The sequence below is a fragment of the Bos taurus genome, chromosome 5 (assembly GCF_002263795.3).
Source record: "Bos taurus isolate L1 Dominette 01449 registration number 42190680 breed Hereford chromosome 5, ARS-UCD2.0, whole genome shotgun sequence".
In the NCBI taxonomy this organism is placed as follows: Eukaryota; Metazoa; Chordata; class Mammalia; order Artiodactyla; family Bovidae; genus Bos; species Bos taurus.
In genome coordinates, this window is record NC_037332.1 from 110,904,406 (window position 1) to 110,928,252 (window position 23,847).

Here is a 23,847-nt window from a genome sequence, read left to right on the forward strand (position 1 = left end):
GGCGTAACCTCCTGGCCGGTGTGCCTTCTGTCCTGGGCTGTGCGGCGAGAGAGGTGTCGCACAGGCTCCTCATGAGATGAAGAGCGTGGCTGAGTGAAGTGTGGAGTCCAGTGTAATGTGAGCCTTTCCGTTTCTTAGTCGTGACCACACACTGCAGCAATGTCAGTGTCCACACTTGGGGAGACGGGGTGACGGGTGTGACGGAACCCTCTGAACTATCTTTGCAACTTTTCTGGTAAGCTACAAATACTCTAAAACAGAACTTTTTTTTAATTATGAAAATATATATGGCTCTCCATTGCACAACCATAAACTAATTGATAAACTGCAAACAAGTAGAGAATGGTCATAATCATGACCCCTCATAGAGAACGATTCATTCCAGATGAGTATGGAATATGTGAAATTTAAAAGGAAATGGTACATTTATTTCTACTGACGTGAAATCTCTTTAACCTGTAGTTGACTGAGGAAAACTACTTGATTGGATGAGTGTTCAATAGAATAATAATCATAAAAAATATTAAGCTGAGAACAGAAAAAATGCATATAAAACCAGTGATGCACCTCAAGCAGATAATATTTATGGCTGGTTATCAGTCCAGTGCCTTGCATGGAGCAATGAAGGAGTTGTTATTCAGTCACTCAGTCGTGTCTGACTCTTTGCAACCTCATGGACTATGGCACCCCAGGCTTCCCTTGTCCTTCTCTATTTCCTGGAGTTTGCTCAAACCCATGTCCATTAAGTTGGTGATGCCATTCAACCATCTTATCCTCTGTCATCCCCTTCTCCTCCTGCCTGCAATCTTTCCCAGCATCAGGTTCTTTTCCAATGAGTCGACTCTTCGCATCAGGTGGCCAAAGGATTGGAGCTTCAGCTTCAGCATCTGTTCTTCCATTGAATATTCAGGGTTGATTTCCTTTAGGATTGACTAGTTTCACCTCCTTGCTGTCCATGGGACTCTCAAGAGTCTTCTCCAGCACCATGATTCAAAAGCATAAATTGTATGCTTAGCCTGCTTTATGGTCCAACTCTCACATCTGTACAAGACTTTTGGCAAAACCATAGCTTTGACTATATGGACCTTTGTCAGCAAAGTGATGTCTCTGCTTTTTAAATACATTGTCTAGGTGTGTCATAGCTTTGCTTCCAAGGTGTAAGCATCTTTTAATTTCAGGGCTGCAGTTGCCATCCTCTGCAGAACTTCTTCTTTGTTTATTAAATATGTTAGAATTAGAAGTGTTCCCTTGAGACCTGGGAATTTTTTTCAGTGAAAAGTTTTGTTAATATAGCCACACACACACACACACACAAAGATAAAAGAGACAGACAGACGGACAGATAGTAGGAGAAAGCATCCTGGACAGTGCAGGGAAGGGACCCCATGTCTGCAGCCTACAGCCCACTCTCCCCCTCCCTCAGGGCCGGTGAGCCCCCTGGGGCAGGTTCTGCATTGCAGGGTTGAGCTTCTCCCAGGATGCATTCTGTTCCTGGAGTAAAGCACAGCGATGCAGCTGGTACAGTCATGGTGGGGTGGGCCAGGTGCTGGAGCTGGCTGCTGTTCTGCCAAAAGTGTTACTTTCCTTTTAGTAAAACTTTTCAAAGGTTTCATTTGAAACCACTCTTGCACACAAGTAAACAATTCCAATTTTTTATAGAAGATAATTTAATTTCAACATACAGTCACTAAAAGAAGAAAAATAGAATAGACAGATATAAAAACATATATAGCACCACATTGGGCCAACAACCTACATCCAGACTTGACCATCACTGGGAGGTCCCTGCAATCTGGAGTCCCACATGGGAAGGGTTTTGGGTGGTGCGTACACCCCAGGGGTGATCATCCAAATTGCAGCTTTGAGGGCTCCTGCTTATAATCCCAGGCCACAACCTGATACTATAAGCAGTTTGTGTTCAAAAATGTGGCTCTGGGTTGTCTTTTTTTGTTTTTGTTTTTAACTTTTACAATGCTGTTTGTTTCACCTTGTGAGTCACAGGATTTCATTAGACCCCAGGGGGTTGGCCAGACCTCCAGGGGCTCAAGAATCCCAAGACCCCACTCCCTTTCTTATTTAAAGTGCTGCCTGGCTTGCTGTGCTTTCAGGCAGGCATGGAATCCAGGCAGTGTGCAAGCAGGTCAGAGGCCGGCTCTCCTGCTTCTGAAGCCTGAACACGACTTTTTCTATTTTAGTTTCCCTAAAAGTTGCATTCCCTCCCTCAGGAGAAGAGCCTTAGGCTCCCCTCGCCAGGTCTGCAGATCCTGACCGCTGGGCTTTCTCCCGTTTCCTGCAGGATGAAGATGAAACGCTACAAGCTGTTTCTCATGTTCTGTATGGCCGGCCTGTGTCTCATCTCCTTCCTGCACTTCTTTAAGACCCTGTCCTATGTCACCTTCCCCCGCGAACTAGCCTCTCTCAGCCCTAACCTGGTGTCCAGCTTCTTCTGGAACAATGCCCCGGTCACGCCCCAGGCCAGCCCGGAGCCGGGTAGCCCCGACCTGCTGCGGACCCCACTCTATTCCCACTCACCCCTGCTCCAGCCGCTGTCGCCGAGCAAGGCCACGGAGGAGCTCCACCGGATGGACTTCGTGCTGCCTGAGGACACCACCGAGTACTTCGTCCGCACCAAAGCCGGGGGCGTCTGCTTCAAGCCAGGTACCAAGATGCTGGAGAAGCCCCCATCGGGGCGGCCAGAGGAGAAGGTGGAGGCGGGCGACGGCGCATCGTCGTCGGCGCGGGGCCCGGGCCGGCAGCTACTGAGCACCCGGGAGCGAGCGGGGAGCCGCGGCGGCGCGCGGCGCAAGTGGGTGGAGTGCGTGTGCCTCCCGGGCTGGCACGGGCCGAGCTGCGGCGTGCCCACCGTGGTGCAGTACTCCAACCTGCCCACCAAGGAGCGCCTGGTGCCCCGGGAGGTGCCACGGCGGGTCATCAACGCCATCAACATCAACCATGAGTTCGACCTGCTGGACGTGCGCTTCCACGAGCTGGGCGACGTGGTGGACGCCTTCGTGGTGTGCGAGTCCAACTTCACAGCGTACGGGGAGCCGCGGCCGCTCAAGTTCCGCGAGATGCTGACCAACGGCACCTTCGAGTACATCCGGCACAAGGTGCTGTACGTCTTTCTGGACCACTTCCCGCTGGGCGGGCGGCAGGACGGCTGGATCGCAGACGACTACCTGCGCACCTTCCTGACGCAGGACGGCGTGTCGCGGCTGCGCAACCTACGGCCGGACGATGTCTTCATCATCGACGACGCCGACGAGATCCCCGCGCGCGACGGCGTGCTCTTCCTCAAGCTCTACGACGGCTGGACGGAGCCCTTCGCCTTCCACATGCGCAAGTCGCTGTACGGCTTCTTCTGGAAGCAGCCGGGCACCCTGGAGGTGGTGTCGGGCTGCACGGTGGACATGCTGCAGACGGTGTACGGGCTGGACGGCATCCGCCTGCGCCGCCGCCAGTACTACACCATGCCTAACTTCCGTCAGTATGAGAACCGCACGGGCCACATCCTGGTGCAGTGGTCGCTGGGGAGCCCCCTGCACTTTGCCGGCTGGCACTGCTCCTGGTGCTTCACGCCCGAGGGCATCTACTTCAAGCTCGTGTCGGCCCAGAACGGCGACTTCCCCCGCTGGGGCGACTACGAAGACAAGCGGGACCTCAACTACATCCGGAGCCTGATCCGCACGGGGGGCTGGTTCGACGGCACGCAGCAGGAGTACCCGCCGGCCGACCCCAGCGAGCACATGTACGCCCCCAAGTACCTGCTGAAGAACTACGACCAGTTCCGCTACCTGCTGGACAACCCCTACCGGGAGCCCAAGAGCACAGCGGCCGGTGGGTGGCGGAACAAGGGTTCGGAGGGAAGGCCACCCGCCAGGGGCAAATTGGATGTGGTTGAAGGCTAGGGCTGCATGATTTTACAGGGCCAGTGGCAGGGTGGGGGTGGGGTGGGGTGTTGGCACTGCCCCTCCTGTCGTTACCTTTCTGCCTCCTTCCACCCTCTGGGTGGTTCGTCAGAGGACCAGGAGTGGAAGATGGGAGAGTCTTTCCTACTCAAGCCCCTGTGAATCCAGGGTCAGGCCTGTGAGCTCAGAAAACACCCTTCCTCACCAGGGGAGGAGAGCAGGTATTACGCCCCTAGGGGTGCTGCCCCTGGGAAGTGCCCGCAGAGAGCGCAGGAGGGTTACTGGGGAGCAGGGGTGGGTGGGGGACGGAGCCTGCAGGAACGCCGTAGGGCAGCCGAGAGGGGTGCCGCGGTCCCCTCCAGGGAGAAGCAGCCCACCATTTGGCCTCCTGGGGCTTTGGACGCACTGTAGGAAGGGAGAGATGCCAGGAGTTCCCAGGGCTCTGTAAATAGTCACATTCGGGCCCTGGACGAAGCAGGGACACCAAGGTGGGAGGGAATGAAAAACGGCAGCTGGGAAGAAGCTCCAAAGGATGCTTTGTAGTGGCCTCAGGAGTGCTGGGCCAGAGGGAGTGGGGACCTCCACCCTCATCCCACAGGACATACAGCACAGATGGCCCTGTGCCCCTCAGCCCCTCTGGAGATGACGCAGGTGTGGGGAGGCCCGGGAAGTCTTCTTTTAGGTTCCCAAGCTGGCCTTGACATTTCTTCTTACTTTTTATATCACTGTCTTGTGGGCTGCCCACCCAGTCCTTGCAAGTTCCAAGAGTCCAGTTCTCAGGCTGGGATGGGACCATGAGCTAGCCTAGGTGAGATGTGGGGGTGGGGGGTGGGGAGCCTCCTCCCCCATCACCCCTTCCCACTGGAACCCACAGCCTCAGCTCGCCACTGTCTCAGGTGGAGGCACTCTTGTGCCCCTTTGGGGGCTGGCTTGGGGCCAGGAAGGGGCCACGAGGCTGCTCTGGGCCCACAGGGGACATTGAGGCCAGTTGTTTGTCTTCTCATTCCTTAGTTGCCTCGGGGGAGGGGGGTGTATATGTTAGAGTAGATTCTAAGCTGCTGTAATTAAGAGACCCCAAAATACAGTGGTTTCAGCAGACAGAAGCTTGTTTCTAACTTACTCTCTGGAGGGTGGTGGTCTGGAGGGCAGCTCTGCTTCCCTGCCTCATGCCTCCAACTCTGGATAGAGTGGTTGCTCCAGCTCCCACCATCATGTTTGCATCCATGTCCGAGGGAAACAGAGAACGTGCACACCCTTTCTGTTAAGAGCGTGAGCCAGAGATGGTACGGTCACTTCTGATGGCATCTTGCAGGACTCAGTCACCTGGCCACCAGGGAAAGTAGTTTCCAGCTGGGCTGCCCCTTTCACCCATTAAAGGAAGGAGGGAAGAAAATGAAGGTGGAGAGGATACTTACGGGGACAAGGGGCATCTCTGACCCCGAGGGAGGAGGGGAGAGGGCAGAAGTGACTGTCGCACTGGTGGGGTCCTGCTGGCATGCCCACAGCTCCTGGGTCAGCCCGTCCCTGCCCGCCTCACTGGCGACCCAGGGCTGGATCACTGAGAGCATGCAGGGGGCAGGGAGAGGCGCCCCCTCCCAACGGCCCCCTCGGGTGTTTACCCAGTGATGCTGGACGCAGAGCCTGCCTGTGGAACGGTCCGTGTCTTTGTGTGCGTGTGTATTTATGGCATGGGTGCATGCTTGGTGTGGATTGTCCGTGTCCGTGTCGATGTGTCCCTGTACATATATGCCAGTGTGTGGGACGTGGGAGCCGGGCCCAGGCCTCCCCTTGCTGGGACCTGGAGCCTATGGCCACACTTCCTGCAACTCCCCAAAATGACTGAGGCAGAAGGGCAACCTGGGGAGCCAGAAAGCCAGGCTAAAAGGGATATGGGGGTCCGTCTGTCTGTCTGTCTTTCAGTCCAAGGAATGAGAATGCTCTCAACCTGAGGGCTGTACCGCTGCGAGCCCACGACCTCCCGGCCTCTTCCCTTCAAGCCGCCAGCCAAGACTTTCTCGGCGTGTCTTACTGGGGGGTTTCCTGGGGAGCTGGTGTGGTGTGGGGAGCTGGCCGCGGAACAGCCTCAGGCAGGCAGGCATGAAGCAGGCTGGGGAGCCCCCACTGTCCCTCCGGTTGAGGGGGTGTCCCAAGGGAACCAACCCCTCCCTCGGAGTTAGAGCAGCACCTCCCAACCCCCCGGCCCCTTTTGGGGCTGAGAAGTGGCTCAAGAGGTCAGGGTGTCCCTGTGGCTCCAGGTCACCCCAGGCCAGGGCCTGCCCGCCAGCCACCTCTGCCCACCTCCTGGGCAGGCATCTCTGGGGACACATGCCTGAGCCCCAGCCCAGGGCCTCCCACCTTGACAGCCTCCTCACCCCACACCCCCACACTTGTGGGGAGGTCCCCCTCCAGGCTGGCAGAGGTCGCTCGCTTCCAGTTCGCCAGCTCAGGGGCAAAGGTAGAAAGAGGGAAGGAGCTCAGATGTGCCAGACCCCACCTTCCCTCTCGGACAAGGAGGTCCAGGCGTGTTCGTGGTCACCCCCCAGTGGAGGCCTGGCCATGGAGAGCAAGCACAACCGTCTGCGGGGTCAGGGGACCAAGGCGTGGGGTTGCAGAGTTTCACTCAGAGTCACATCATACACTGGGAACTTCGGGGACAGGGGAGCCCTGGGCCACTCCCCTCTATGAAGGCAAACCAAGCTGTGAAAGGGGACGCCAGCAGCTGCTGGCCCTGTCGTCATAGCCACCTTCCTTCCTTCCTTGGGAAGCCCTGGCCCGGGGGTTTCCAGACTCATGGAGGCTCAGCCCACCCTTCGGGGGTTCCCTAGGGTGTGGTGGTTCCCACAGGCAGGCGTGGGAGAGCTTTGGGGACAGGTGACAGGGTGGGGAGCTAGGACTTGCCCCAGCAGCAGGCAGCGCCCTGGGAAATGTGTAATTTAAGGACACCGATAATAATAATAGTATTATTTTTTTTGTAAGGGAAAATCAATATGTACATTCTGAAATCATTTTCTCTGTAAATGGTTGGATTTCATTTCACCCTTAAAGGGATGCTTAAAGGAGAAAATAATATTAATAATAAAAACAGTTACAAAGTCTGAAGGTTGTACTTGAGTGGCTACTTTGGGGGTGCGCTGGCACAAGAAGGGGTGCAAGTGGGTGACTGGTCTTGCTGGGTCAGTGGGGGTTGGTGAGCCTTCCTGAGGACTGGACAGGCAGTGGGGGGGCATTCCAAGCATCTTCATTTAGGGATGCAGTTACCCCACTCCTGACCCTGACCAAGGGAGCCTCTGACCTCCCACCAGTGGAGACGGGCCTGGAAAGGGGGTGATGACAGGTGGTCCTTCACAGAAGGAGGAAGAAGGTCCGGGCCTGGCCACACCTTCCTGAGGTGGGCAGGGGACCTCTTTGGGGATCTAGATGAAGACCCTGGTGCCTCTAGGGAGAGGGGAGTGATTCTTCCACTATTGTGCACCTGTCAGGGGTCCTAAGGCCACACACATAGTGGGTGTGGGGTCAGACGTGAATTAGGGGTACCAACCCTCCAGGGCAGGTGGGGATGGCAGCCTCCAGGGTTGGTCGTCTCCCCTGTGGAGCTAAGCTGGACTTGTGCTGTGATGGCGCCCAGGCGGTGGAACATGGGGACTTCCTGGAGGCTTATTCCAGGTCTTTTGGATCCTGGCTTTGTCCTGGGGAGGGGAGCCTCTGGATATTTTCTAAGGAGAGTCTCAAAGATGAACTCTGCCTCGGTCCCTCATGGGGTGGCTGTGCAGCCTCTTAGATGGAGAAACTGAGGCTGGGGACAGGGAAGAGGAGTGACCACAGTGTTGCTGACCAGAGCAGGGGCTCATGTCTCCTGAGCACCTGGAAGTGCTGAGCCCTTTATGCCCATAACTAATGCCTGGACTCCTAGCCACACCCCCAAAGCACAGGAAGGTGCTCGCAATTGCAGACTTGAGCAGGAGTGGGAGAGATGTAGCCTGAGCACCCAGGAAGTGCTGAGCCCTTTATGCCCATAACTGATGCCTGCACTCCTAGGTGGACTCCAAAGCCCAGGAAGGCGCCCGCAGGTACAGAATTGAGGAGTGGGAGAGATGGAGATGCTGCATCTATCTGAAAGACGGCAACAGTGACCCACCTGCCACTTAAGGTCAAGTTGACAGCCTTTCAATCATGTCTGATAATGAACCGTCACCACTGTTCCTTCACAAACATTGTTAATGAAATGCCTACTTTGTGCCAAACTCTGGGATAAGCGAGTTCCCTCCCTTATCATTCCCATGTTACAGATGTGGAAAGTGAGGCTTGGATACATTCAGTAAGGCAAGGAAGGGCAGTTTGCCTAACTCCAGAGACTGAGATCTTAACTGCCAAACTTAACTCCATCTTTGAGTCCATTCGGGGAGGAAGAGGAGGGTAGGGGGAGAGGTGGAAAGGCTGGGGGTGATGCCAGTGCCATCATTCAGACATCATCCAGGCTTCTGACAGCCAGGCACAGTGCTGGGTCGTGGGTCACCGAGAGAGAGGACAGTCCCTGTTCTCAGAGGGTGTTCCCTCCACAGTCAGTGGAGAACACAGGGAAGCATGACCTCAGGACAGTGAGGCAAGGCTGGCACAGAGTCCCCAGAACCCAGAGGTTGGCATCATGCAGGAACCAGTGTTGCTGTCTGTCTGTGAGCATCAAGTAAAACACATCCCCTCCGCTGGCCATCCAGATAGGTGTGGCGGCATCGATGGGCTCCATGACCTTGGAGGGGGGAACATATATTTTCTTCCAGACTCATTCTCCTCTCTACCAAAATAGCCTATAGAAAGCTTTACTGCATGCAGAGGATAAAATGAAATAAAGAGAAAAGCTTGGCAACCTGGTAAGCTCCATTAGGTTGGAAGAGACAAGAGCAAACGTGATGACTGCAGTCAAGACCTATCGTTAAAATCCTCCCAGTATGCTTTGCAAGTGGGGGCTTTGGCTGTGTGTAGATAAAACCCCCAAATCCCAAAGGCCCATCATCCTGGAGCCCATTGGAAATCTCCACCCACGTGCCCCAAATCATGAAACACCCATAGATGTTTGGGGTTAAAACAGATCTCTGGTTAAAGCTCAAAGGAGTGAGAGGCCTTGCCCAGGGCCAGCATCCTTGACTCTTCACCTGCTGTTCCGGTGAATTCCCAGTGACTCAGTTGTAATAGGAAACTAACTCTTTCAAATTAATACAGTTTAAAAAAAATTGTTTATTTATTTGGTTTTGCTGGGTCTCCGTTGCTGCACAGGCTTTTCTCTGGTTGTGGCAAGTGGGGGCTACTCTCGTTGCAGTGCAAGGGCCTCTTGTTGCAGTGGCTTCTCTTGCTGCAGAGCACAGGCTCTAGGGTGCTCAGGCTTCAGTGGTTGCGGCAGGCGGGCTCTGTAGTTGCAGCTCCCGGCCTCTGCAGCACAGGCTCAGTAGTTGAGGTCCGCAGGCTTAGTTGTCCCATGGCATGTGGGATCTTCCGGGACCAGGGATTGGACCTGTGTCTCCTGCATTGGCAGGGAGATTCTTTACCATTGAGTCACCAGGGAAGCCCCCCAAATTAATATAGTCTTTTAATAGTCTTTTTGTTTGTTTGTTTTTAAACGCTGTTGCTATTTATTGATGCAACACAAATCACCCTGAAATATAGTAGATAAAACAACAATCTATTTGCTCCCAATTCTACAATTCAGGCTGGGCTCAGCTGAACAGTTTTTCTGATCTGCAGTGGGTGGACAGCTGCTATAGAGACATGTCCACCTGCTCAGACCTGACCTGCATTGTTTTGACGAAGGAAGGGATAACACACAAAGAATGAGCCTGCCAGCCCGTCAACAGTCACATAGACAGGTCTCCCTCACCCTCACAGACCCACTGAGAAGAGGCTCTGAGAAGGACCCATTTTACCCATGAGGTCTGCTGCTGAAAAAAACCACTGCCTGACCATGATCCCAAGGAAGCATCACACAAACCCAAATTAAGAGAAAAAACCAATCTGGCCTCTCATCTACCCTTCCACAGCCTGCAGTATTTGTAAGAAAAGCTCGACCCTCCATCAGTAGCACAGACCATCTTTGAAGCACCTATCCTAGACTCCTGAAAGCTTCCAGAGACAAAACATCAACAGTGACATAATTGTTATCACTGGGGCCTCTACATGTGGCCTGGCTGTCTCCATCATCCCACTGGTCAAGGCCAGAGGACTTCCAAGTCAAGTCCAACCCATCAGTCCAGTCTCATGAGCTGAATTGCTTTAGCCACTAAACTGTGGGGGTGATTTGTTACTCAGCCTAATTGTGGCCCTACATTAACTGATACAGTTTGCTTTCAATGAAGGATAGAAAATCCAGCCCAAACTAGAAAAGCAGAGGAAGAGCTTATTGGTTGCTGGCAATAAATGTCAGTAATGGTAAAGCCTTCAGCTGCAGCTTGAGGCAGAGCTCAATGTCACATGGTCATCCAGCTCTCTCTGTGGCTCAGCCCAGCTCCACATCCCAACAGGTGTTGCCCTCATTCCCAGACGGTTTTACCCCTCATGCCTGTAAGATGGCTGTAGCAGCTCCAGGGCTCACACCATCCCATCTTGTGTACTCAGCACAGAAGAAATAGAGCTCCTAAAAGCCCTGGGTCTGGATCGCAGATCTCACTGACTTGGATGAGGTCATGTGATCATGCTTTGACCACTGAGAGTGGAGAGGGGTTGGCATATACTGATTGGCTTAGATCAACCAGAGCCCATTCTACATTGACTGAAAAGGAAGGGAGATGCTCCCCCAAACTCGGGGCAAAGATGTCACCATTGGTACAATCTCAGCTGCCTTCAGCAAGCCTTTCACCAGCCCTTGGTCAACCTCCTCTCCTGGATCATCTGTGAGCTGAGGGTCTTCATATAACAGGCTTCTGGAGTGGGTGTGAGGATGCCCAGAGCTTGGGACAGAGCCTGGAGCACTGTGAGGACTTTGTAGATGTGAGTCATTATTATGACCGACACCTCCCTGCATTTCCTCACGTGGTGTGCTTGACACATGCACCATGCATCCCTTTTCAACACTCCTTCCCTTAGCCTCTGTGCATTTCTCTTCCTCCTCCTTGTCATTCCTTCCTGGTTGCCTTTCTGGGCCCCTTTTACCCCATAGGGCTTTCCTGGTGGCTCAGATGGTAAAGAATCTGCCTGCAATGCAGGAGACCAAGGGTCAATCCCTGGGTCAGGAAGATCCCCTGGAGAAGGGAATGGCAATCCACTCCAGTATTCTTGCCTGGAAAACTCCATGGACCTCTGGTGGGCTACAATCCATGGGGTCGCAAGGAGTCGGACATGACTGAGTGACTAACAATTTACCCCATACAGGCCTTCAATAAGGGGTCTCTCTGGGGCTTGGTCCTGGGCCCACAACTCTGCTTACAGTTCATGATTCTTATCAAGGTGGGATCGAGGGATTTTCCTGGTGGATACAGTGGATAAGAATCCACCTGCCAATGCGGGGGATATGGGTTTGATCCCTGGTCTGAGAAGATTTCACTTGCAGCAGGGCAACTAAGCCCGTGTGCCACAACTACTGAGCCCAGTGCTGCAAGTACTGAAGCCCGTGCACCTAGAGCCCGTGCCCCGCGTCAGGAGAAGCCACCATGGTGAGGAGCCTGGGCACTGCAACGAAGAGCAGCCCCTACTCAGCAGCTAAAGAGGGCCCGTGCACAAGACCCAGCGCAGCCAAAAGTAATTAATTAATCTAAAAATAAAGGTGGGATCAGATAAATCTCTCCAGGGAGTCCTCTCTCCTGAGCACCTTATTCATGGATCCCACTGGGGTTGAGTGTCACGGTCACTTCAAACACCGAAGAGCCAAATGGAACTCAGCTTCCCCAAAGGCTCTTTTCCCCGTACGTTCCATCCTGTTGATGATGCATCATCTTCCCTGTCACAACAGCTGGAAATCTGAGAGTCATATCTGAGAGTCATCCTTGAAAATTCCCTAATAGTAGCTACCATTACTGATCACCTACTGTATACCAGGGTTATGATCCAACCACTCAGGGTCCAAAATCCAGATTCCAAGTTGCTAATCACATGACCCTAGATGTGTTCAGCTCAGCATTTGTAAAGTGGGGATGACAACTCCAACCTCAAAGCATTGGCTGGGTGTGGGTATTAAATGAGGCCTGTGAAGCAGTGGGCACAGAGCTGGGCATCCAGTAAGTACTCAGTCAGTGCTACCTGCTGTGGACATCTGCACCTGTTCTTCTCAGTATCTCCTACTGGGTACACCCAGCTTCCAAGGTGGCCCTGCATGGCTAAGCCAATGAGTACATCCATGGCCTGGTCAGGGCGATAGCTTCAGGGATGGACAAGTGGCCCAATTCGGACTTCAGTTCAGTTCAGTCGCTCAGTCGTGTCCAACTCCTTGTGACCCCATGAATCACAGCACGCCAGCCCTTCCTGTCCATCACCAACTCCCGGAGTTCACTCAAACTCACATCCATGGAGTCGGTGATGCCATCCAGCCATCTCATTTTCTGTCGTCCCCTTCTCCTCCTGCCCCCAATCCCTCCCAGCATCAGAGCCTTTTCCAATGAGTCAACTCTTCGCACGAGGTGGCCAAAATACTGGAGTTTCAGCTTTAGCATCATTACTTCCAAAGAACACCCAGGACTGATCTCCTTTAGGATGGACTGGTTGGATCTCCTTGTAGTCCAAGGGACTCTCAAGACTCTTCTCCAACACCACAGTTCAAAAGCATCAATTCTTGGGCGCTCAGCTTTCTTCACAGTCCAACTCTCACATCCATACATGACCACTGGAAAAACCATAGCCTTGACTAGACGGACCTTTCTTGGCAAAGTAACATCTCTGCTTTTGAATATGCTATCTAGATTGGTCATGATACAGAATAAACTGCTGGAAGCTCCTAGAAAAGAAGTTCTTGGGGATACTTCCCTAATGGTCCAGTGGCTAGGACTCCACACTCTCAATGCAGGAGGTCCGGGTTCGATCCCTCGTCAAAGAACCACATGCCACAACTAGATTCCATATGCCCCAACTGAGAGTCCACACACCACAACTAAAGATCACACACGCCGAAATGAAGCTCGAAGATTCTGCATGCCACCACTAAGACCTGGTGCGGTCAAATAAACAAATAGTAACCAAAAAAGTTCTTGGGAATTCCCTGGCAGTCCAGTGGTTAGGACTCTGTGCTTTCACTGCCAAGGGACTGGGTTCAATTCCTAGTCAGAGAACTAAGATCGTGCAAACTTTACGGTGTAGCCAGAAAAAAAAGTTCTTTCTTTAATAAAAAAGAACTTCTCCATCCACTACCAGAAAAAATACAGGGGTGTGTGTGGAGCATATAGCTTATAGCACTGGCTGCTATATGGAGCCTCTGCTAAAATACAACCAGGGACTTCCCTAATGGTCCATCGGCTGAGGCTCTGCACACCCAATCTAAGCGTCCGGGGTTCAATCCCTGGTCGGGGAACTATATCCCACATGCTGCAACTAAGACCTGGTACAGCCAAATTAAAAAGGAAAAAACAAAAAAAACAAAAAACCAAAAACCCCACACCCAGGATTTCTCAACTATGTGTGCCCTTTTGTCAAAGGCACGCTGGGGCTTCCCTGGTGGTCCTGTGGTTAAGAATCTGCCTTGCAATGCAAGGGACACCGGTTCGATCCCAGGTCCTTGAAGATTCCACATGCCTGCGAGGAACGAAGCCCGGGTGCCACAACTATGAGCTCTCGAGCTGCAACTCCTGAAGCTCTCACCACAGAGCCTCTGATCCACAAGAAAGGCCACCCGGCCCCCGAGCCTCTTCTGTGTCCACACCAGGCCCTTTGGCTATATGATCTCTCCCGTAATCCGAACGAAGGGTTTCCTCCCACATTCCAGAATATGAGATTGGAGGTGGGGAGCCTAGGATTTCGGGAGATTAAGGGTAGAATTGCTGAAAGGCTGGGAACCGCTTCCAGCCGGATTAAAGACCAGGGCTCTACCAGCCTTCTCGTGGCGCAGCGCTGCCCCCTAGTGGGAGAGCCAGAACCCGCCTCGCTTGCTCCCTTCTTTCCTTCCTCTTCCTTCTCGCTGGACACCACCCTGGATGTAAGCCAGATGATAAAAATACAGGCCACAGAATGGAAAAGCAAATGTATAAAAATTAGAATTTTGGAAAATGATAAAAGAAAACCAATCTCAGGAAGTAACACAACACGATGAAGGCGATGCTGGGGGCATGTCAGAGTGCTGAAGGCACAGCGGGGTAGGAGGTGGGGGTGGGGGAGCGAGGAAGGGAACCTTCTCTCCCCTTTACAGAGGAAGTGAACCAGAGGTGCTGGAGCTCCGAGAGAAGCATGAACAGAGGACATACCTCTGGAGCATCTCTCTTGTCTACGCAGAGGGGCTGGGCCTCACTTTTGGGTCTCCAGTGGTCTGCCCTAGGCCTGGACACACTCACTAAATCCTCCATGAATTGTACTGACCTGGGCACAGAGTAACTCACCCTTCCTCGGGTGACTGGTCTCCCTGGCCTCTAACTTGTAATAACAGTAGTAGACACTGGAAGGCAGTACCCTGACCTGGAAGTCGGCTAATGTGAAGTTGCCACTCTGTTCTGAAGACTTGGAGACGGGGTCCTCAAATACACACAGGAATTTGATATATGATAAAAGTGGCATTGGGGGAAAGAAGGATAGTTTCATAAATATCAGACAGTCGTTTCAAAAAAAGATTAATTACAATCCCTCCCTTGCTCCTTGTAACAAAATGAATTCACCATAGACATAAGATTTTTTAAAAAGTACAATTTGGCCAGTCTTTTCTGTCTCTTGAGTGGCTGTACAGTTGAAGAGGGGGGTCTGTGCAGGGGAAAAGTTAAGCTGAATAAACTCTCAGGTCTAACCCTCAGCCCAGCGACCCTCAGCCCTCCACACCCACTGCTGCTGCTGCTGCTAAGTCACGTCAGTTGTATCTGACTCTGTGCGACCCCACAGATGGCAGCCCACCAGGCTCCTCTGTCCATGGAATTCTCTAGGCAAGAATACTGGTGTGGGTTGCCATTTCCTTCTCCATCCACATCCAACTGCTTCCTGTAATACTTTGCCCTTGACTGGAATAATCTTAACTCTCACTTCTTCAACTCTAGCTGCCCCACCATGCCTGGATTTTCTCCTGGGACTTCCAGGAGGCGGGTTTGGGAGCCCTGCAGGTCCCAGCACTCTCCAAGAGTCCACCTTGGCTCCCAGGCTGTACCAAGAACTTCAGCTTCAGTTCCCGTCCTGAGCTGTGGAGGTATTTATCTTGGCTTTGAGCACAGCTGTGCTGTTCCAGTTTCCTCTTTCTATATTTTAAGGTTTGATGCTTTGTGATTATAGCTGGGAAGATATGTCAGAGAGGGTACCCATCCTGACTCTGGTGGGCAATCATGCTTTCTCTCCGAATCCCTTTCCTTTCCAGCTCAGATGAGAAAGCCTTGTGAGGCTTTGGCAGACTCGGCAGGATACAGGAGCCCAACGAGTCATGTAGATGAATGAACACCCATGGATAAGATGACAGGGAGCAGTGGGGATCAGTGTGCGGGGGGAGCTCAAACTCTGAGCCAGTGCTTCCAGATCTTCTAAACATTTAAGCCGAACTAGAAAGCTGTCTTTTATATTTGTCTGTATCTTACAAAGCTTGATGTGAAGCAAGAACACATCTTGGTCCAGCCCAGCACGGGGACTTCCAGTTTGCCCCTTGAGGAGGTGAAAGCCTGTTCAATAGCTAAGTCATGAAGCTGTCTGAATGGTGCCTCATCTGTCAAATGGGTACACTGAGAGAATTCGCTTGTGATCCAGGGGTTAAGAATCTGCCTTCCAACAAAAGAGGCGCAGGTTCCATCCCTGAGTGGGGAACTAAGATCCCACACGCAGCAGGGCAACTCGAGTCACATCATCCCAAGTGATGAAAGATCCCATACGATGCAACTAAGACCCAAGGCAGTAAAATAAATATTTAAAAAATTGTGGTACACACACGTAATGGAATATTATCTAGCAGTAAAATGGAATAAACTGATATGACAACATGGATTAAGCTTAAAATAATTTTTAAAAGGCAATGGCACCCCACTCCAGCACTCTTGCCTGGAAAATCCCATGGACGGAGGAGCTTGATGGGCTGCAGTCCATGGGGTCTCGAAGAGTCAGACATGACTGAGCGACTTCCCTTTCACTTTTCACTTTCATGCATTGGAGAAGGAAATGGCAACCCACTCCAGTGTTCTTGCCTGGAGAATCCCAGGGACGGGGGAGCCTGGTGGGCTGCCGTCTATGGGGTCACACAGAGTCGGACACGACTGAAGCGACTTAGCAGCAGCAGCAATTTTTAAAAAGTGGGTATGCTAGTGCACTGCCCTGGCGGGCTGTAGTCAATCCATGGGGGTGAAGGATGTGAAGGAAAGCCAACTGCCACTCCCCGAGCAACTGCCCTGGGCTGGTCACTGTACTCAGTCTCCCCGTCTCTCTTCTACGTCCTGGAACTCCCCGAGGTGCACAAGTGGAAAGTGGGGAGCTGGGATCTGGGCTCTGAGCCCACACATCTTCTGCCCTCAGTCCGCTACTCCTGGTGCCTGCCAAAGAGAGGTATTCAGTGAACAAGCTTCCGTTCCCTTTGCCCATTTCAGCACCACCTGGCACAATGTGGGCAGCAAAGATTTCACAGGACAATGGGAGAAACACCTGTCCAGGGGTATCAGGTTCTAGTCTGGTAAATACAGAATCGATGACATCTGAAGATAGCAAACCCCATGAGGATGGAGTTAGCTCTCAGAGAATGATTTCCAGGTCCCTGGCCGCTTATATCACGGAGTCTTCATTGATCCGGTCATAGTCAACATCTCCGTCATCCTGGGTAGTAAGAGCATCTACACTTTCCTACACCCTGAGTCTCCCTGGGTAGGCTGGGGAGGGTTGGTGGGCTAGGTTGGCTTTCTGTCTTGTTGCTGTTCAGTCTCTAAGGCACATACAACTCTTCGTGAGCCCCAGGGATGCAGCACACCCAGATTTCCTATCCTTCACTGTCTCCCAGAGTTTGCTCTGAAGAGCAAGAAGAGTCTGCGGGAGCTTATCTGAAGGGCAGATGCCCAAGGGGCCTTCCTCTTTCCTTCCTAAAACTAATGTTCTCCAGAACAGGAGGGTCAGGGGAGATATAAAAGTTCCCTTGGTCTTCCAGCTGGGAATGTCACCAATTAGGCTTATGTGGGTCACAAAATTATTTCCTTAAAGAGCAAAGTAGGGCAGCCTCGAAGAGTTGGAAGAATACACATTTTGGAGTAAGACAGACCTGGGCTCCACAGTGAGCCTCTCAGCTGCCTGGCTTGGTGTCTTAGGGAAATGCCTGAACCTTTCTCTGCTTTGCTTATCATCATCAGGACAATCATGCTGACCCAACATGGACTTTTGACATAAACAACATTTGTAAAGTACTTAGCCACGTGTCTGGCACACAACAGCTGCTTCATAAAGGCACATGTAGGGTCTGCTGCCATTTCGGTGTTTCTCCCACACCAATCCAGCCCTCGGGGAATGATGCCTAAGATCCCAGATGCCACACACATTATTACTCCTAAATCTTAGCCTCCTCAAGGCCCCTATCCAGGTCCCTCCCTTTCCTAGATGTTCCAGGGGTCCACGGTCTCCCCAGTATTGACGGGGCTCCCTCTGTCATGGGAGATCTTCCTTTATGTGAGTGGAGACTCTAGACCCCAGAAAACTGCCTTCTCTTAGAAACATGGGAAGCCTGGAAGATGCTCTTGAATAGGTTGGAGCAGGGGAAGCAATAGGGCATTACTCAGGCAGGACCCCAAAGCCATGGTTGACCCTCCGTCTCACTCCCCCATCAACAAACTGTGGCCCTACCTCCGAATACTTCCTGGATCCGACCACTCCCCTCCACACTGCTGCCCCCTGGGCCAAGCCCCTGTCCTCTCTCCCCTGGGGCTTTGCAGCAGCCTCTTGACCAGTCACTCTGCTTTAGCCCTTCAGCCTTCTATTAGTCTCCAGTCAGACTGATCCTTTGAAAATAGAATGCAGGGGCCTTTTTCTCAAAGATGACACCAAAAGTGAAGAAGAAAGCCCCTGCCCTCCCAGAGCTAACGTCAAAACAGACTTTGAAGGTCAGGAAGGCAGTGCTGAAACGCAACCAAAGACACACACACAAAAGAAAATCCACATGTCACCCACCTTCCAGAGGACATAGACACCATGGCTACAATGGGAGCCTAAATATTCTCATAAGTGCATCCCCAGGAGAACCAAGCTTGACCACTATGCCAGTACCACGTCCCGCAGGCCACTGGATCCACTGTGAAAGAGAAGACAGCAACACACTCATGTTCTTTGTGGAGGTCAAGGCCATCAACACAGGTATCAGACAGGCTGGGAAGATGCTTTTATGACATCACCTAGCCAGGCCAGCACCCTGATGGGGTCTGATGGAGAGAAAAAGGCATATAGGTTCGACAGGCCCTGTAATGCTTTGGGTGGTGCCAACAAATTGTATCATCTAAACTAAGTCCAGTTGGCTAATTCTAAGTATAATTTTTTTTTTTAACCACAGACAAACTAATGGATGTCAGATCCCATCACTACTTTACTCCAAATCCTCTGGTGGCTCCTGTCTCAGATGGTCTCCTCTCCCCTGTCTGTGACAAGGACCTCCTGTCTTGCCTCTTCTTCACCTCTTGCTCACTCTATTCCCCCAGGCACTGGCCGCCTCCCTGGCTGCTCCTAAGATAGACTAAGGGCCCACCTGAGGGCCAATACCTGGAATGCCCCTCCTGCAGGTCCTACTCAGGTCCTCTTATCAGACAGGCTCTCCAGCAACATTTCAGGTATAAAAGCAGCTCCTTTCTCTCCATCCTTACGCATTATTTTTTCCTCCCAATTCTTATCACTTCCTTTTACATCTGCCCCGGTGGGAAGACGAGGACGTGATCTCATCTCATCGGCCACTCGCGTGGCAGTGCAGGGCATGTTGTTGTTGTCCATTCATTCAGTGTGTCTGACTCTCTGCAACCCCACAGACTGCAGCACACCAGGCCTCCCTGTCCTCCACTATCTGTTGGAGCTTGCTCAAACTCATGTCCATTGAGTCAGTGATGCCATCCAACCATCTCATCCTCTGTTGCCCCTTCTCCTCCTGCCCTCAATCTTTCCCAGCATCAGGGTCTTTTCCAGTGAGTCAGCTCTTTGCATGAGGTAGGCAAAGTACTGGAGCTTCAGCTTCAGCATCTGTCCTTCCAATGAACATTCAGGGTTGATTTTCTTTAGGATTGACATTAGAGACCCCAAACAACGATTTGTGCAAGAATAATTGGACGGGTGGGCAACTGCTATGTGGGTGCCCACCCCTTCCTGCTCAGTTCAGTTCAGTTCAGTTGCTCAGTTGTGTCTGACTTTGCAACCCCATGAATCGCAGCACGCCAGGCCTCCCTGTCCATCACCAACTCCCAGAGTTCACTCAGACTCATGTCCATCGAGTCAGTGATGCCATCCAGCCATCTCATCCTCTGTCATCCCTTTCTCCTCCTGCCCCCAATCCCTCCCAGCATCAGGGTATTTTCCAATGAATCAACTCTTTGCATGAGGTGGCCAAAGTATTGGAGTTTCAGCTTCAGCATCATTCCTTCCCATGAACACCCAGGACTGATCTCCTTCAGAATGGACTGGTTGGATCTCCTTGCAGTCCAAGGGACTCTCAAGAGTCTTCTCCAACATCACAGTTCAAAAGCATCAATTCTTTAGTGCTTAGCTTTCCTGACAGTCCAACTCTCACATCCATACATGACCACTGGAAAAACCATAGCCTTGACTAGACGGACCTTTGTTGGCCAAGTAATGTCTCTGCTTTTTAATGTTATCAAGCTTGGTCATAACTTTCCTTCCAAGGAGTAAGCGTCTTTTAATTTCATGGCTGCAATCACCATCTGCAGTGATTTTGGAGCCCCAAAAAATAAAGTCTGACACTGTTTACACTGTTTCCCCATCTATTTCTCATGAAGTGATGGGACCAAATGCCATGATCTTAGTTTTCTGAATGTTGAGCTTTAAGCCAACTTTTTCACTCTCCTCTTTCACTTTAATCAAGAGGCTTTTTAGTTCCTCTTCACTTTCTGCCATAAGGGTGGTGTCATCTGTGTATATAAGGTTATTGATATTTCTCCCGGCAATCTTGATTCCAGCTTGTGCTTCTTCCAACCCAGCATTTCTCATGATGTACTCTGCATATAAGTTAAATAAGCAGGGTGACAATATACAGCCTTCATGTACTCCTTTCCCTATTTGGAACCAGTCTGTTGTTCCATGTCCAGTTCTAACTGTTGCTTCCTGACCTGCATACAGGTTTCTCAAGAGGCAGGTCAGGTGGTCTGGTATGCCCATCTCTTTCAGAATTTTCCACAGTTTATTGTGATTCACACAGTCAAAGGCTTTGGCATAGTCAATAAAGCAGAAATAAATGTTTTTCTGGAACTCTCTTGCTTTTTCCATGATCCAGCGGATGTTGGCAATTTGATCTCTGGTTCCTCTGCCTTTTCTAAAACCAACTTGGACATCTGGAAGTTCACGGTTCATGTATTGCTGAAGCCTGGCTTGGAGAATTTTGAGCATTACTAGTGTGTGAGATGAGTACAATTGTGCGGTAGTTTGAGCATTCTTTGGCATTGCATTTCTTTGGGATTGGAAGGAAAACTGACCTTTTCCAGTCCTGTGGCCACTGCTGAGTTTTCCGAATTTGCTGACATATTGCGTGCAGCACTTTTAAGCATCATCTTTCAGGATTTGAAATAGCTCAACTGGAATTCCATCACTTCCACTAGCTTTGTTCGTAGTGATGCTTTCTAAGGCCCACTTGACTTCACATTCGAGGATGTCTGGCTCTACGTGAGTGATCAAACCATCGTGATTATCTGGATCGTGAAGCTCTTTTTTGTACAGTTCTTCTGTGTATTCTTGCCACCTCTTCTTAATATCTTCTGCTTCTGTTAGGTCCATACCATTTCTGTCCTTTATCAAGCCCATCTTTGCATGAAATGTTCCCTTGGTATCTCTAATTTTCTTGAAGAGATCTCTAGTCTTTCCCATTCTGTTGTTTTCCTCTATTTTCTTGCATTGATCACTGAGGAAGGCTTTCTTATCTCTCCTTGCTATTCTCTGGAACTCTGCATTCAAATGCTTTTATCTTTCCTTTTCTCCTTTGCTTTTCACTTCTCTTCTTCTCACAGCTATTTGTAAGGCCTCCCCAGACAGCCATTTTGCTTTTTTGCATTTCTTTTCCATGGGGATGGTCTTGATCCCTGTCTTCTGTACAATGTCATGAACCTCCGTCCATAGTTCATCAGGCACTCTATCAGATATAGTCCCTTAAATCTATTTCTCACTTCCACTGTATAATCATAAGGGATTTGATTTAGGTCATACCTGAATGGTCTAGTAGTTTCCCCTACTTTCTTCAATTTAAGTCTGAATTTGGCAATAAGGAGTTCATGGTCTGAGCCACAGTCAGCTCCCAGTCTTGTTTTTGCTAACTGTATAGAGCTTCTCCATTTTTGGCTGCAAAGAATATAATCAATCTGATTTTGGTGTTGACCATCTGGTGATGTCCATGTGTAGAGTCTTCTCTTGTGTTGTTGGAAGAGGGTGTTTGCTATGACCAGTGCGTTCTCTTGGCAAAACTCTATTAGCCTTTGCCCTGCTTCATTCCATACTCCAAGGGCAAATTTGCCTGTTACCCCAGGTGTTTCTTGACTTCCTACTTTTGCATTCCAGTCCCCTATAATGAAAAGGACATCTTTTTGGGGTGTTAGTCCTAAAAGGTCTTGTAGGTCTTCATAGAATCATTCAACTTCAGCTTCTTCAGCGTTACTGGTTGGGGCATAGGCTTGGGTTACTGTGGTATTGAATGGTTTGTCTTGGAAATGAACAGAGATCATTCTGTCATTTTTGAGATTGCATCCAAGTACTGCATTTGTTGATCATGGTGGCTACCCCATTGTAGATATAATGGTCATCTGAGTTAAATTCACCCATTCCAGTCCATTTTAGTTTGCTGATTCCTAGAATGTCGACATTCACTCTTGCCATCTCCTGTTTGACCACTTCCAATCTGCCTTGATTCATGGACCTGACATTCCAGGTTCCTATGCAATATTGCTCTTTACAGCATTGGACCTTGCTTCTATCACCAGTCACATCCACAACTAGGTGTTGTTTTTGCTTTGGCTCCATCCCTTCATTCTTTCTGGAGTTATTTCTCCACTGATCTCCAGTAGCATATTGGGCACCTACCAACCTGGGGAGTTCCTCTTTCAGTATCCTATCGTTTTGCCTTTTCATACTGTTCATGGGGTTCTCAAGGCAAGAATACTGAAGTGGTTTGCCATTCCCTTCTCCAGTGGACCACATTCTGTCAGACCTCTCCACCATGACCCATCCGTCTTGGGTGGCCCCACATGGCATGGCTTAGTTTCACTGACTTAGACAAGGCTGTGGTCCATGTGATCAGATTGGCTAGTTTTCTGTGATTATGGTTTCAGTGTGTCTGCCCTCTGATGCCCTCTTGCAACACCTACCATCTTACTTGGGTTTCTCTTACCTTGGATGTGGGGTATCTCTTCACAGCTGCTCCAGCAAAGCGCAGCTACAGCTCTTTACCTTGGACGAGGTCGCCCCTCTTGACCTTGAATGTGGGGTAGCTCCTCTCGGCCCTCCTGCGCCCGCGCAGCCACCGCTCCTTGGATGTGGGCTTGCTCCTCTCAGCCACTGCCCCTTCCTGCTAGATGCTTTTTAATCCTCACAAAGGCTGAGAGGGGCTGAGAGGGTCTGAGAGGGGTCAGGTTAGGAAAGTTGCCAGAGCGCAGGCTGCTCTCTTTAAGGTAGAGCTGAATTTGGAGCAGGCTGGGCCTGATTCCAAAGCCTGCCTTTTCCCCTCCCCTTCTGAGATGCTGAGCTGGCAAAAGGGGGAAAAGGGCTGACAGATTCCATAAGGACATGGGCTCCTGCCCTCAAATCTGATGAGAGACAAAAAGTAATGGAGAAATTTAAAAACAGTGCCTAGCAAATAACAGGCGCCAATAAACGTGTTTGTGTACTTACCTGGTGGTCCAGTGGCCAATATTCTGCACTCCCAACGCAGGGGGCCCAGGTTCCATTCCTGGTCAGGGAATTAGATCCTACAAGTCACAACTAAGAGTTCGCATGCAGCAACAAATATCCTGAGCGCCCCAACTAAGACCCGGATTAGCAAAAAAAGAAGAAAAAAAAAAAACACAAAGCCCAAACAATACATTTCCTTGAAGGACTGAAGCCCTAACTGGGATGTGCAAACAGTTCTGTGGGACTCAAAGGAGACACCTAGGTGTGTTGGATGAGGGGCGCGGAATGAGCTGGAGACTTCTAGTGGGGATGTTTGAGGAGGACCTTGAACAGTAGGTCTTTAACAGTCGAGCGGTAACAGCACGGAAGGATGAAAAGAAAGCAATCTGGAAGAGCTTTAAAACCCACGATAGAGAACATTGTTAGTGCTAAACCTCCCCAGGGACCCTCCACGGCTCCAGCCCAAGATCAGCAAACAGTGCTGGGGCCTGACAGGTCATAGGGCTGACAGCAGGTTGGGTGACCAGCCCGCACAACGGTTTGCCCCTCTCTTCCACCGGACCACTTGTCCGCGGCCCTCTGGGGCCCTCTGGGCGGGGTCCAAACGGCCTGGCCAGGCCCATCCTTGGGTGACGTCACGTATAGAGGCGGGACTCAGGACTGTGGGGCGGGGCCCCGAGAGGGGCGGGGCCCGACGCGGCTCCTGGCCCCACCCCGAGAGAGGCCTAGGCAGGGGAGACCGGAAGTCCTTCAGCCACCGTCGGCTTCCCGGCTCCCTTCGGTTCCTCCTCTCAGCTCCGGTCGCAAGGTCGTG

The 23,847-nt window shown here is 51.2% G+C and overlaps 1 protein-coding gene and 1 long non-coding RNA gene across 7 annotated transcripts in view; one reads left to right on the forward strand and one right to left on the reverse strand.

Moving 5' to 3' along the window:
- MGAT3 (beta-1,4-mannosyl-glycoprotein 4-beta-N-acetylglucosaminyltransferase) overlaps window positions 1-7,003 on the forward strand; it is a 39,489-nt gene extending 32,486 nt beyond the window's left edge. For all 6 annotated transcript variants that reach the window (XM_010805736.4, XM_005207373.5, XM_005207372.5 and 3 more), the window contains exon 2: window positions 2,297-7,003. In XM_010805736.4, coding sequence (XP_010804038.1) covers window positions 2,298-3,908 — 1,611 coding nt within the window. In that variant the 5' untranslated portion in view covers window position 2,297 and the 3' untranslated portion in view covers window positions 3,909-7,003. The remainder of the gene's footprint in view (window positions 1-2,296) is intronic.
- Window positions 7,004-9,117: 2,114 nt separating this feature from the next.
- LOC100847934 (uncharacterized) lies at window positions 9,118-23,770 on the reverse strand. Its single transcript, XR_009494679.1, has 3 exons — window positions 22,534-23,770; window positions 18,123-18,243; window positions 9,118-9,420 (listed from the first exon to the last, which is right to left on the reverse strand). It is a non-coding gene; the product is annotated as an uncharacterized lncRNA (long non-coding RNA).
- Between the last annotated feature and the right edge of the window lie 77 nt (window positions 23,771-23,847).